Source organism: Solea senegalensis, linkage group LG8, assembly GCF_019176455.1.
Source record: "Solea senegalensis isolate Sse05_10M linkage group LG8, IFAPA_SoseM_1, whole genome shotgun sequence".
In the NCBI taxonomy this organism is placed as follows: Eukaryota; Metazoa; Chordata; class Actinopteri; order Pleuronectiformes; family Soleidae; genus Solea; species Solea senegalensis.
The window spans coordinates 9511641-9525956 of record NC_058028.1 but is presented as its reverse complement, the minus strand read 5'-3'; the positions used below and the strand labels follow the sequence as shown (position 1 = coordinate 9525956).

At 39.6% G+C, this 14316-nt stretch overlaps 2 protein-coding genes and 2 non-coding genes across 6 annotated transcripts; 2 read left to right on the top strand and 2 right to left on the bottom strand.

Annotated features, from left to right (window-relative positions):
• Window positions 1–607: 607 nt before the first annotated feature.
• Window positions 608–681, top strand: trnan-guu. The gene has a single exon. It is a non-coding gene; the product is annotated as a tRNA-Asn (tRNA).
• Window positions 682–2266: 1585 nt separating this feature from the next.
• On the bottom strand, window positions 2267–3443 carry LOC122773097 (probable helicase with zinc finger domain). Its single transcript, XM_044031490.1, has 3 exons — window positions 3240–3443; window positions 2922–3167; window positions 2267–2808 (listed from the first exon to the last, which is right to left on the bottom strand). Exons 2-3 carry the CDS (start codon window positions 2981–2983, stop codon window positions 2376–2378), a joined length of 495 nt encoding a protein of 164 aa, XP_043887425.1. The 5' UTR covers window positions 2984–3167; window positions 3240–3443; the 3' UTR covers window positions 2267–2375.
• Window positions 3444–5680: 2237 nt separating this feature from the next.
• trnan-guu lies at window positions 5681–5754 on the top strand. Its single transcript has one exon. It is a non-coding gene; the product is annotated as a tRNA-Asn (tRNA).
• Window positions 5755–5919: 165 nt separating this feature from the next.
• On the bottom strand, window positions 5920–14037 carry pld3 (phospholipase D family, member 3). Of its 3 annotated transcripts, none has more exons than XM_044031271.1 (12): window positions 13980–14037; window positions 11605–11678; window positions 10972–11019; window positions 10543–10700; window positions 9958–10138; window positions 9732–9849; window positions 8995–9122; window positions 8520–8717; window positions 8224–8363; window positions 7929–8094; window positions 7707–7806; window positions 5920–7308 (listed from the first exon to the last, which is right to left on the bottom strand). In XM_044031271.1, exons 2-12 carry the CDS (start codon window positions 11641–11643, stop codon window positions 7121–7123), a joined length of 1464 nt encoding a protein of 487 aa, XP_043887206.1. In that variant the 5' UTR covers window positions 11644–11678; window positions 13980–14037; the 3' UTR covers window positions 5920–7120. The 3 variants fall into 3 exon arrangements, with proteins under 3 accessions (XP_043887206.1, XP_043887205.1, XP_043887207.1); XM_044031270.1 differs by having other exon boundaries at window positions 13864–14036; XM_044031272.1 differs by having other exon boundaries at window positions 13984–14026.
• Between the last annotated feature and the right edge of the window lie 279 nt (window positions 14038–14316).

The window sequence follows — 14316 nt, the reverse complement described above, 5'->3', positions numbered from 1 at the left end:
GGTCTCACCCACACAGAGCTAGTCCCCTGGCAGGTCACCCTCTCTCTCCATTACAGCATTACAGTAACTGGGTGGTACAGTCGTGATAAGAGCAGAATAAACACACAGCTCACTGCTTCTTCTACGTATAAAAGAGATATCGTACAGGATCAACGCGCGTATAATCCCACTGGTTCATTTGAAGCAATTGCATTCTCCTTTTCTCACCATCAGACAATCTTTCCCAGCTGAAAACTGATATTTTAAACCACTGTTGCCTCGGTCAGTATGTTCACGTCATATTGTGACTTCTGTGTTTGAAAAACATTTTTGCCTTAAATGTCACATAAACTTTAGTAGACCAGTAGCTGCCATGTCTGTGCGAACTAAAAAACAATTATTTTATTACTGTGGACCTTCATGAATAAGGAGTCTCCCTCTTCCCAACTCACAAGAAACCGCCAGCAACAAACTAAACCAAGCCATGCCATTCAGGCCTATCATACCAGAAATAAATGAATAAAAAACTCAGTTTTCAGTCTCAGTAGAGATTCCAAATCATTGAGCCTTTCTCACTTGACACATATGTAGAGTTGAAAAATATCGTTAAGTAGTCCCAGGACCAGCGGTCTCTGTGGCGCAATCGGTTAGCGCGTTCGGCTGTTAACCGAAAGGTTGGTGGTTCAAGCCCACCCAGGGACGGATCATTTTGACTTTTCTGGATCTCAGACTCGTTGATAGAAACGGCGGCACAGTTGGCAAAGTCAGTGTTGATTATGTGCCGTGTTATAATGTAATGAAATACAAATACTTGTATATTTTTACTAAATAAGATGTGTACTTTTACTCGGATACATTTCCCTTAACCATCTTCGTTACTCATTACTACAAAATAAAAGTTGATTTCGTGACGTAATGTCCGTTTGTTGTCGCTAGCCAGCTATTAGCCGCAGACTCCAAGTGGACATAAAACACAGCAGCAGCTCGTTGTTTACGGTCTGATTGGTTATGATTAGGTATTATTTATCATGATGTTTCATGATGACATTTATGATCACCCGAGGATGTCTTAAAAGATATAAAGCGTTTGTTGCGAAGTATTGTGAATATAGATCCAATGGTGCCACCATGTGGTTACCTGGAGAACATCTCATTTCTCACGCACACACACACACACCTGGTATTAACACATGTCTTGAGCGACCATGAACAGACTACGTTAATTACAGTTTTGAACACCAGAAACCACATTTGAATGTAGTTTTAGGACACGTGGCCACGTTGAGATTGAGATACATGAGTTCACTTCCGGAATGATTAGACATAGCCTGCTCAGCTCAATTTATGGCGACACCCTACCATGATATGCCGTTGCGGTTACGGTTCGCGTCCCGTGTCTCCCGTCACTTTTGAAGCGAACTGCATTGTAAATTGGTTATGGTATTAATTAATAAAGCCGTTTTTGGTGTTTGTAAACATTTCAGTATCTAGTTTATCACAATTAATGACTGTTAACGTTATAATATAACATGTATAAGTTTACCAACATTGTGTGCTGTATGTTAACATTGAAATATCGTTTAGCACAATTATTGACTACTATTACCAGTAATATGAAAGGTATAAGGTTACCATTTTCTTTTTATGTAAAACGTATATATTGTCTATCACAAGCATTGGCTGTAAAATAAAGATGTGTATGCTTATCATATGATTAAGCAATAGACAATCATCAAGTAATTAAATGATGAATGTCATATAACTTGATTTTGATGAGTAAGTAGAAGTAATATTACACACACCTTTGTTGCAGAATTACAATAACTTGCAACTTGGCCCTTTGATATGATGGATAATGGCTAAATTATTATCTCTGGTGTGATAATACCCCCCCCATGTGGTGTGTGTGAAAATTTCCTCCTGTGCATGGGACTAATAAAGGATTATCTTATATTATAATGTATATTGTATTTGAATGCAAAATAACACTTGATGGACAAAGCCATCTGAATACAAATTTATTACAAACAAATAAAAACAACCAGTGCAGTAATAAAATCAGTAAAAAAAAGAGTGAGCATTCTAATAAATATATACACATGTAAACAATAATGCAACTCCAGTGAAACAGTGTATATAACAGATAAAAAATAGCAATATACAATAATATATACATATAAAACAGAACAGAATACCTTATATACACACACACATAGTACCACAACAGAATATAATCGAATAAATAAAATAGATTATTATTAACACAACAAACTAGAATAGAATATATATAATATTAGATAAGTGAAGACAAATACAATACAATACAAATACAAAATTACTGTGGTGGTGCATCTTTCCTTTTGCCATAACCCCGGGCTTCAAATGAGGCCTTCCACTCAGCCAGAGTTGTAGTGGCTGTGGCTTGGCAGTACCAATTTCCGAAGTACTGCTTGTGGTGCAAGCAGGAGAGGTTGTGGTGCAAGCAGGAGAGGTTGCGGTGCAGGCAGGAGAGGTTGTGGTGCAAGCAGGAGAGGTTGTGGTACAGGCTGGGGAGGATGAAGAGGTTGATCGAGAGCTGCAAGGAATGGTGGCCGAATTGCAGATGGAGTCACTGGCAGGTTCCGTCGCTGTTTCAGCTGCGCGGTCCCTGCCGTGTTAGAGGGCAGGACAAAGATGTGGGGATTTGCCACACTGCTGGTCGGGACACAGGGCCTGTCTTTCCTCACAACTGCAAGAGGCAAGCTCTCTGGGCTCACATTAGTGTTCTTTGGAATAGACAGGCCTTGCTCCAGCATGCTCTTCTCCTGCTTTTTCTGAAGTTTATTGTACCTAAAAATATTCAAAGTATACATTTGTTTGTATACCATAGTGTATCATATATATGCAATATATCTACACAGAACAGAGCACAGATACTATGTTATTCCCTTTTATTAACTCACCAACTAGCGATGGTTGCAGTATTCATCACCGGGAGCTGGATGGTGGTCTTCTCCATCACCATGGCATTATTTAGAATGACTTGGCGGATGTGAAGATATGCTTTGGTGACAAGGCTCCAACGCTCTTTCCTGACTCCATCAATGCGCCTGGGTCCACGATACCCCTTGCAAAGTTGAATAAAAAGTGCCTCACACACACGATTGCAGTCAGGCCACTGTGCTGGGCTTTTCCCTCCTGCAAAGCATCTGCAAAGGTATGGGCAGCATTAGTGTTCATAAAAGACATTATATAATAGTATGTAGCATTGTCATACATACCGCTTTGTACTCTCTACACCAGGTGCAACATTTTTTTTTGTGGCCCTGAATCTCCCTTTGGAGATTGTGTCTTGATAGCGTGGAGGGTAGACTGTTTTTTTTTTGTCATACTCTGACAAACACTCCCATAGGGCAATCTTGACAGGGCAAGACTGTGGTCTTTTAATGTGAATAAGTGTCCCGTCAAGTCCTGGACAGCTTGGAAGCCCTCAATGTTGTCTGGTCCAACAGAGTCCTACATTAAACAAAATAGTGATAAAAAAAGAAAGAAAGTATTTTCAAATATTACGCCTATTTATTACAGATGTAACCCGAAAGAAGTTAAAAACATCATCAAAATGTTAACCTACATCATGACTGGTGGAGCATGATGATGTTGAAGGCTGTTCCTCTGCCACACTAGGAGCATCTTGCTGGGGAGCTAATTTAGAACACATTTAAGCAAAGAGCAATTGTTATGATGGATAAAACAAGTATGCACTAACAATGCGTTTTAGACAGCTATGCATCTGTCTTTTAGCAGTTTTAGACTGCTATGCATCTGTCTTTTAAGTATGCAACAGTTTGATTAGGACATGCTTTGACCTCTGACCTTGATGAGTGCAGAGCATTTCCGCATCCTGAGAGGTCTGAGGAGTGTCGGTTTGAAGCTGGGGACCAAGGCTGGGATTAGATCCAGCAGGTCTCCCACTGTCCTCACAAACTGGGGGGCACACAGGTACAGCTGCTATGGGAAGGACACAGATAAACAGTGTAATGAACAGTGTTGTTGCCTCTATAGTGAGACAGCCTCCAATCTAAACATGTTTTATATAAGTCATTATTATTGGAACCTTTACACTTAACAGCAGAATACATTACAAATATGAAAACATCTACAACTCCATGTTACACAGAATCCTTTTTCTAGTTGTATACTTACATGGATGAAACTTTGGTGGCATAAACAGCCTCTTGACAGACTTGTGGATGCTCTGCTGGGACACACCTTTCCCTGTCAACAATGACCGCAGGGAGGATACAGGCACTGAGGATGGTCGCGGTGAGGTGGAGGGCTGTGATGAGGTGGAGGCCTGTGTGGAGGTGGCTGGTTTACGCTGACTTGTGGATCTCGCCTCCATCTTGAACTGAATGGCATAACGTCCCTCCGGATACAGCGAAATATACTTCAGCAAGGCTCTTTTATTGACGAGGTTGAATCAGAGCTTCCTGATTCCTCCGACATTGATGCCACCACATATCCAGCATAGCCCAGCGCATTCTCAGCCCTCTTCCTAAATTTAGGATCCATTCTCTATGGTTGGAAAACAAACAACAGTTAAAATAAGCTTGGTCTGATCTCTTACTGCAAATACATTTATAGAATTTTCACTCAGTCTTCTTCAGTAATGCATAGATGCAAGCATGCATATGTGTGAAAGTAGAAGTAGGCCTATGCATATATGAATGTGTGGGGACATGAATGTATGTTTGTGTATTCACTGTTGCCCATAAAGTTGGAATAAAATATTTGTTACCTCTTCTCATGAAATGACAATGTGATTTATTCTTCATAGATAAAGTGTATATCTATTCAAAACTTTATTGATCAATCTCTTATAAACATATCAGTGAAGATTCAAGCACATATAAATAAAATTAAAAGATCAATGTGTCTGAATACAAAATCATTCCAACTTTAACAGAGTATCTGTCTTAAAAATATATGTTTCTTATATTATATATTATATTTTAAATGCTTTATCTTCTTTCTTAATGTAATAATGCAATTCTTAGCTGTTTGTATACTTTAATACAGAATATAATAAGTTATCAAGTCGCCAGCCCGTTATTAACAGTGTAGTCGCGTTACACGATTTCCTATGCAAACAAGCATACAGTTGTGACCGTTGTAAGCGTACTGAAATAAATTACAGTCATTATCGGTAGGTGAAAAAGCTAAAAAAAATGGAGAATTGTCCGTCTGTTAATGTTACAGTCGTTCGTATGTTGTCACTGTCAGCTAGGTTACATGCAACGCAAATAAATGAAACGTTCATCATTAACGTTACCGGGTGTGCTAGCTAACTGGCACCAGAGTATACTTTTATTTGTATAATAAACATATATAACAATGTGATATAAACACTTTGAAACGTTAGAGTGGCACGGAACTTACTGTAAAATGCAGCAAAAGATGACGGTCTGGACGAAATAGCGTCTCTCAAATCTTGGTAGCGATACCGATTGCGATTGGTCAAATCTTGGTAGCCCATGACGAGCGGTGATTGGTTCTCGCAATTCTTGGTAGTGGGGCGCCACCCGATTGGTCAATTCTTGGTAGAATTCTTGGTAGCGAGGAGTGATTTCATTGGCTCTCACATGACGGCCGGAGCTCGACTGACAGGTGACATGATATTCTCACGTCATAATGTATATGTACGACAGGGGGGACCGCAACTGTCTCTGTGGCGCAATCGGTTAGCGCGTTCGGCTGTTAACCGAAAGGTTGGTGGTTCGAGCCCACCCAGGGACGGTACATTATTTTCTCTATGGTAGATGCTCATCTATCTAATCCTACTAAATATTGCTATAGATATTGTCCTTTCATCTACACCTAAATCTCATGGAGGCAGGTAAGGAGTGGCTTATGTTTGTAAATTATGTGCAAAAACATGTGTATCAAAGAACAGATGTTACGTTTGAGGAATCAAAAATCAGAGTAATTTATTCATAAGGAGATAACAACCATCTCTTTACTTATAATTTTAACATCACTCCACACAGTGGAAATTCAAATTGGTTGATGAATGGAATAAAACTGAAACATTTCTGAAGACTTGAGTATTTAAAAAAAAATAGAAAGAAAAAAAAGCTTATTCACAGCACACCACTGATTCCAGCTAATTTAAAAGATCCAGTCAGAAAACACACAATATTTACTCCCTGAGATGAGGTCGGATTAAAAAAAACAAAAACCATAGAGGTTGGATTTCCACATAAGAAAAAGCTCATAACAGATCTTTAACAAAAGGAAATGACCAATAACCTGAGCTGTCAGTGACCTTGATGATGGATTAGTGACACCTAAAGGGTTTTTGTTTTAAAGGTGACTTTCCTTCTTTATCTCTGCTGGTGACATGTTACAAAAGTGGGACATGTGTTGGTGTTCATCTGAAGTTATTGCACAGTAAATTAACAAATAAATCTGGTTTATTACACACTCATGTAGTCTGAATGCTAGGTCAACTTCAATAGCTAGCAATAGTTTCCCATCAAACTCATTTGTGATGATTCGAGAAAATCGTGTCCTTTTTCCCATCAAATACTTAAAGCACATTATCGAGGTGAATACTTCTTATGTAACGCCATGGCCCATCATGGGGGCTTTGGCAGATGGCTTGTGTGGCTGTAACGGTGCAACACGTCCTACAGCCATTTTGAATTTTCCATTTTTAAGGGTCATATACCTCCATTAAAGCTCCCATTGAACCAAACTCCTCTGCCAAGTGTCTGAGTAATGAGTGGTGGGTCAAACATTTATTCACTCACACACTCATCTTCTACCACTTTATCCTCCACATGAGGGTCGCAGGGGTTGCTGGTGCCAATCCCAGCTGATATAGAGCGAAATGCGGGGTACACCCTGGACAGGTCGCCAGTCCATCACAGGGCCACAGAGAGACAAACAACCATTCACATTCACACCTACGGTCAAACCAAACAATGTGTTTCCAGCTTTAACTGTATTTTGTGCCAAGTTAATGTAACAATCAAGTGTTTTCATCCAGGGGTTTCCTTTGTACATATTTAGATATTTGAGTAAATGCTATTGGATGGCAAGACGTGAACATTATGATTGTGCAGCTACAGCGTTGTAACATTTTTACAGTTTGTAGTAACTAACAGATAACTTTGAGGTTTGAGTGTTGGGTGAGAGGAGTGGTGTAGTCGGAGCTCCAGTCCCGCTCAAAAACAGCCTTCAGCTGTGATTGGATGGTAGGCTCCACAGACTGTGATGCCGTCTGGTTGACGACCAACGCTGAGCCTGCGGTGCTCACAAAGTAGTCACCTGACCAGTTAGATGTACCTGGAAACACAAAGGCACTGATTGAACATTCGTCCCATTTGATAAAACACTTGATAAAACATGGTGTACAATCAATAAATCAATTGTTTGAAGTAGTGACGCTTGACAAGAAAACTGTGAAGTACTCACTTAACAATAATTCAGTATTTTTAACATCAGTTTCCTAATAATAAAATTAATATTATAAAAAACACTAAAGGACTAAATACTTTAAAGGAACTATGGAGACTCTAGTGTAAATGTGAGTGAATAAACCATGTTCTCAGGTTAATGAGTTAAAAAAGCCTGTTATGAACAACTTGTGGTCTCACTTAAGCGTGTCACATGAACCTGGAGGTCTGCAAATGAACAACTACAAGAAGGAATCGCGATAATGATGTCACCACACTGAGTCTTACCTATATAAGCTATCTTGTCAGTGACCATGTACTTGTTGTGGTTGACTCTGGCGTAGGGAATCTCCTTCTGCTCTGCGCTGGCAGGCACCACAAACAGCCTCTAGATAATGAAAACAAAAAGATCATCAGGGAACAGTGTTTTTACTACAGGATATGTTGTGCATCATAACATTCACAGCTTCTTGTTTCACTTAAATGAAGCGATGAAGAGGCACTACTTACCACCTGGATGTCCAGTTTGCTCTTGGGTTCATACACTGAGGCCAGAGACTTGAGGAAGGAGAACATGACAGGCTGAGTGCTCGCCCAACAGCTGATGAGCAGGCGAACTTTAACACGCTTCTCATATGCAATTCTCCTCAGCTGGGTGTCGATGTCTGCCCAGTACCTGGAAAGGATCATGAGGACATGACGTCACATTGAGGCCAAAACCGTCTTGGCAAGGGCAAAGGAGTCATCGACATGTTTGGTGAGTGTACCTGTGTACCTGCTACTGTGGTGTAAAAGAGTGTTTTACCTTTTAGGTTGTGAAAACTCCATGGTGGGCAGGTAGTTCATGACTGCGATGTAGACGAAGCTCTGAGCGTCCTCCATCACACTGAGGATGGACTGAAGGTCTGGAGTTCGACCAGCTGCACAGAAGGACGGAGGGGAACTCTGACAGGAAAGAGAAAACAAAGATAGGATAAGTTTAATTTTAAGTTCATTGTCCAGGAGAGCCTTATATACTGAAACTTCTGGTGCAACGTTGTGGTCATTAGACGTTTGCTATAGGTTACTGAAAGGAGAAAACTGATAATGTGCATATCTCACCGACAGGTAAACGCTGGCTGGCGTGTTGTTGAGTGGCAGCTGGAGAGGCGTGTCCTTGTTGTAGAGGGTAGAGAATCTGTTGGGCCACGGTGATGGGATGGACTTACTCTCACCTAGAAACCAGTAGGCTTCAAAGATCTTACCCAAGTCTGCAGCCAGACAGCTGCAGTTGTAGACCACTGCACCCAGCTCCTTCACCTGGACACCAATAAATCACTGTTAACTTATGATCAAAGTATAAATAAATATTGCTCTCTCACTATAGGACTATATAGTCCTATTATAAGATAGGAGAGTTTTACAGTTTTATTTATTTTATTATCATGTTACATTTAAATGACTGAAACAGCAACATGTGACCTAAAGTTCAGTTACTGTCAGTGTAGAATATATTGCAATAAATAAAGTATACAATTTTCCACAGACAAATGTCTAGCCTGCTTTTGTGTGTGTGTGTGTGTGTGTGTGCAAGCACCTGTGTGAGGGACCTCCAGTCCATGTTGGCACTGCCGATGTAAATGTGCTTCTTGTCCACCACCCAGAACTTGGTGTGAAGGACGCCTGTGGTCAGTTCTCTCATATTAACCGTCCTGATGTCGGCTCCTGAAAAACACACAAATGATGCCGTCATGTCCCACAGTTTACAGCCTCTCTGTGGAACCTGAAGTCACAAATCTCTTTTGCTGCTTTTCTCTCCTTGTGGGAGCAAAGAAAAACGTAAACGTGAGCCCTTTTTTGTTATCATTATTATTATTGTTATTATTAGATGTACAAAAAGACATACAGCAGTTTTTATGTATAGTACCACTAGTTGATGTATTTAAGTTCAAACAGTAAACCACCCACACTAGCTTTTTTGTCTTGCACCCAACAACAGTGGAGACAATGTTGCCATCAGTTCATAGCAGCTCTTGCTACAAAGTCGCTAAAGACAGAGACTAGTCTGTCTTTACAGTCTGGTAAGTTCAGAAAGGCACTTCTAGCACCAGGCATCAAGCTTTAAAGCAAAAAGTATATATATGTGTGCAGCATGATGCACGTGAAAGGTACCATTTGATTTATGTGTTTGTGTGTGAAATGGTTTATCTTAAGAGTATTACAGTATTTTAGAGAGTGTCAGGAAGCAGGAGATATGAAGGGATATGGTAACGAGAAAACATGATCAATTCAAGGAAATAGTACTGAGAAAATCTAAGCTGGTTTAAGATTCACCTGAGTTATTGAGCAGCTGTAGGTCATACTGAGGTTGACGATGCTGTGGCGTGTTGACTGCGATACGAACAGACAACTTCCCTGAGAGCTCAGCGAGCTTTTTCAGGATGGTCTCTCCCTGTGTACCAGCAACACCATCATTTTAATGTTGTTAGTCATTATTTATTCTGCTGCAGTTAGAAAATAAAACATTCATAATCTGAAAACATCCATAGCTCCTGCTGACCTGATAAGCTGTCGGCTCCTGGGTCCCGGTGTCTTTGTTGGTGAGCGTCCAGTAGAAGGAGGCGATGTCGACGCTGCTGCGAGCCTCGTCCATCAGATTGAGCCAGGCCTGGAAGATGGAGGGGTGAGTGGTGCTGGAGTTGAACTCCAGCCCTTCAGGGATGCTCTCCAGCAAAACAAACCTATCAGGGGAGATGACAGGAAATGATCACAGTGTCTCTTTGATAAATCAAGCATGGAATGTAAAAAATACAGTGTGAAACCTGCCATCTGGAAAGATGTTTTTGTAAAGAGGTGGTTTTTATTTAATTTTATTTAATAACAAGCTTTTAAGCATATAGCAGGACTGAAATGAGTAAAAACACCTTGAACCTTGTGTTGTATTTGTCAAAGACTGTTCAAGCTTAACAAGGTTGAGCTCTTCTATCAGGCTAAGCACCAGGGCAACTGAACTATTCTATATCTGATGATGAAGACCATGCAATAGTTAGTAGTTAAAATCTCCAGATCAGGTGGGTCAGTGGACTTGTGAGTGGGTATTTTGTCAGCTTCACCCGTGAAGGACTGTGAGCAGATGGTGTCTTACTTGCAGGGGTCGGAGCAGGGTTCGCCCTTAGGCAGATGGAGGCTGCCGCTCGGAGCACGGTGGGACGAGACAACCCTCGGGGTCAGGAGGTTGTAGACTGCCATGGCGGTCAGCAGCATAGTAGCTAAAGTAGCCAGTGATAACAGACACCTGGAGTACTGGACAGAAGGTGCAACACATTTGAGTGATTTTCTATGTGATCATTTATTTGCTTCTGTATATAAAGTTTATTACAGTTCCAGTAAATAAAAGTAATATTTAGGGCTGCAACTAACAAAAGTAAGATTAAAAATCTGAAATATTGTTATAATTATTAAAACAATCATCAAAATAGTTGATAGTAACTAGTTAATAAATGATTAGTTGTTGCAGCCCTAATTTCATTGGAGCTGTGTGTGTGTGTGTGTGTGTGTGTGTGTTCCCTCATACCAGCAGTGCTCTCCTGTTGTCTTGTCTTCTCTGCTCCACATTCATCAGCTGCAGGAGTAACACATAAATACATCATTCATACATACATTAAAAAAGAAAAGAAAAGAAAATGTTGACACAAATTTACAAACATGACACAAGGATTTCAGGGATTGTATTGAACGGTCTGATTTCCACCAGTTATTTTCATGTAAAACAACACATGAAAAGCATGAAACCAATTATATAGATTGTTTGTTTCTTGACATCCTCATGATTTTCCAAATCCCATGACTTCCCTCTACTGCTGTGTGTTCATCTGTGATTTCACAGGAAAAATAAATATATATATTTTTTTAAATATATGAAATCCCTTCAAATTACACAATAGCTGATTAAAAATCAGCCATAATCTGGCAGCCATTTCTAATACATTTTTCTCAACCTGAATGATACTGCCTCTGTAAATCTAGTTTACTTTTAACATAAAATTCCCTATGAAAAATTACTTCACCTAATGTCTATTTTTAATGTTTTTAATAGATATACATAATAATTTGTATCACGTCATTTGTTGAGCAAATACTATCACCTGATTGATTGAAAGCTGATTAATTATCATAATTATCATTAAAAAAAACCTTAGTAACTTACCTGATTGTAAGGGAGGTCCATTCTCACATTCACAAACATCTGTGGCGTCAGCCGTGTCAGGTGATGCTCTGCAGCTGTGAGGCCAAACACAGGAACAAAACATGCAATATTACGTTATGTGTTCATGTTTCCATAGTTATGACTCAGTGACCTGACACTGAAGCACTGTGCACATGAAGTAGCTCTGCTTACAGAGTAACAGTGGTGTGTATAGAGGACATAAGTGAAGAGTTTTTATGGAAGTACATTTAGCTGGAAAGCTATAAAACAACATGGCAATCTCAAAGACCATTGTCTCTCCTATACACTCATACAACCACACACACCTCTGCCTAACCTTTATTGACTTTACAAAGAGAAGGTTCTAGAGGTTTTCAGCACATCATTCAGCCACTGACAGCTTTCATGGTCAGCTGGAGCCAAGTCCAAAACACTTACTGCAAATGTTAAAAGACAAGCAAGACAGTTTCCCGTTTTCTGAGGACTTGTGATTTGTGAGTTATGATTGATGATAAAGAGAGTGGGGAAGTATGGAAACTTAAGTGTTGACATCAGCATGGACTGTTGCCGAGCTGCTAGTCACGGGATCTGTTGCCACTGCATAGAAATGTGACTCATCAGAGCCGCAGATCAAGCCACATGACTCATACCACGCTGTTCAAGACTAAGGGTGGGAATCACAGGGTACCTCATGTTACGCAATATATGGTCCATGATACCAATAATATCATGATACAATGATTCTGTGATAATCAATATATTGCAAGACAACCATATAGTGATATAGTGATACATCACGATATCTGTTTAAGTGAAGAAACAAAAATGTCTGTGAAAAGTTAAAAGTGCAGGATTTATTCACAACATAGAGAACAAAGTGCATAAAATACTGAACATGGATGGAGCACCTCTTAACGTAGCTTTCTTCACCATTATCCCACTGTAAACTCACTCTTCTTCGGCCAGTTAACTCCACGTAAGTTTCCCTCATTGGTTTGAACTGTCAGTGACCGTTTAGAGCGCCTTCATTTGTTCATTACAATATTGATATTTGCCCTGGCGTATTGATTATTGTATTGCACGAGGAAGGACGACGATATATCACCAAATTAATATTTTGACCCATCCCTATTCAATACTTGAAGTTGTGCAAATGGAGGAAACGGGTTCACCAATGTTGTGTCTGCCTTTACACAAGTGGCTTTTCCCCAATGTTATTAAAATAAATACATTTCCTGCTACAGACAGAGCTTTCTTCCGTGACACAGATGCTGCTGTAGTTTATTTTTAAAAGCTGATTTCCTGAATTCCAGAGAGAAAAAAAACCCACACTGATATGAACATAAACTTCAGGAAGTACACAATAGTATTGGCACCTTATTAGACTCAGCTCTGATTTATTTGCATTCCTTACCAAACCAAATATCACAATTTAACTTGTAATGTGCACAATTTGCTGTATTTTGTGATGGATGATGGTTCTGTAGCTTGTCTGTGATCTGTGTTTTTATCTGTTGCACTGTTCTGTTTGAAATGACCTTTTGTTCAGCTGTATGTTTGTTTGCAAATAAATGTTAATGGGAAATAGTAAGAGAAGGTGGTTCTATGTACAAGGTGCCTCCTCGTCCTTAACCAGGTTACTATTTCTCAAATTAGACCCAAACAATATTGGGTTATAACATAATCTAAAATAAGGAAATGAAACATTTTAAATCTGACAAACTTTGATCCTGAAACAGGAACCATGGGGCTACTGATGGGGCCTAATGAGGATTCACACACACCACGTTAATGAGAATAATTTAATTAAGGACATTAAGGAAAATGGGCCATAACTTTAAGCCTGACTTGTACAATTAAATGAAAGCTGCTGTCAGAGGATAAATACGGCTTGTTTACATAATCTATACTAAGAAACAATGTGGATCTATGTACTGTTTAAACCTTAAATGATCACTTCAGCAGCTATAACACAGGGTTAGTAAGGCTAACACATGGCTAATACAAGGCTAATAATAGTGAATTAGTACATGTTCGATGTCCTTATAACAAATGTTTTTGGAAAAACGATCGAAACACATTATAGTTGAGGACCACATGTTAACAAACCTCTCACTATAACGTTATATTATGTTTCAGACGGTAACTTTAACAACGTGCTGTAACCAAGTGTTGGTTTAAGTGAGCAGACAAAGAGTCGCTGACAGAGCAAAACAGCAAAAACTGCTTTCATATCTCACATTAAAGCTGTAAACTCACCTGTTTCTTAACGTCCGGGTTCATTAAAGTGTATCTATTCTCCGCTGGGTCACGTTTAAAGAGGATTATTTTAAATGTTAAATGCAAAACAAAACAAAAACAAAACACAAACTCACTCACGGCCGGGAGAAAGTAGAAACAGCACAGTGGAGACGAGATGTGATCATGTGACTCGAGCCGGGCAGCCAATTGGAGGCGGGGCTGGAGGCCACGTGACCTGGAAACGCAAGATACAGACGTAATGTGTAGTGTTCAGTTTTGATCAACAGAGGGCGCTGTGTATCCACAAACACTCAAAGTCATCTCTGACAGTGAAGTTGATGTGGTCTTTTTTGTGGGGAAAGTAGAATTACAACACACAAACGCCCATTTGTAGTAAAACAATAATATAAAAAAATGACTTAAATTAAATTAAATTAAATTAAATTAAATTAAATTAAATTAAATTAAATT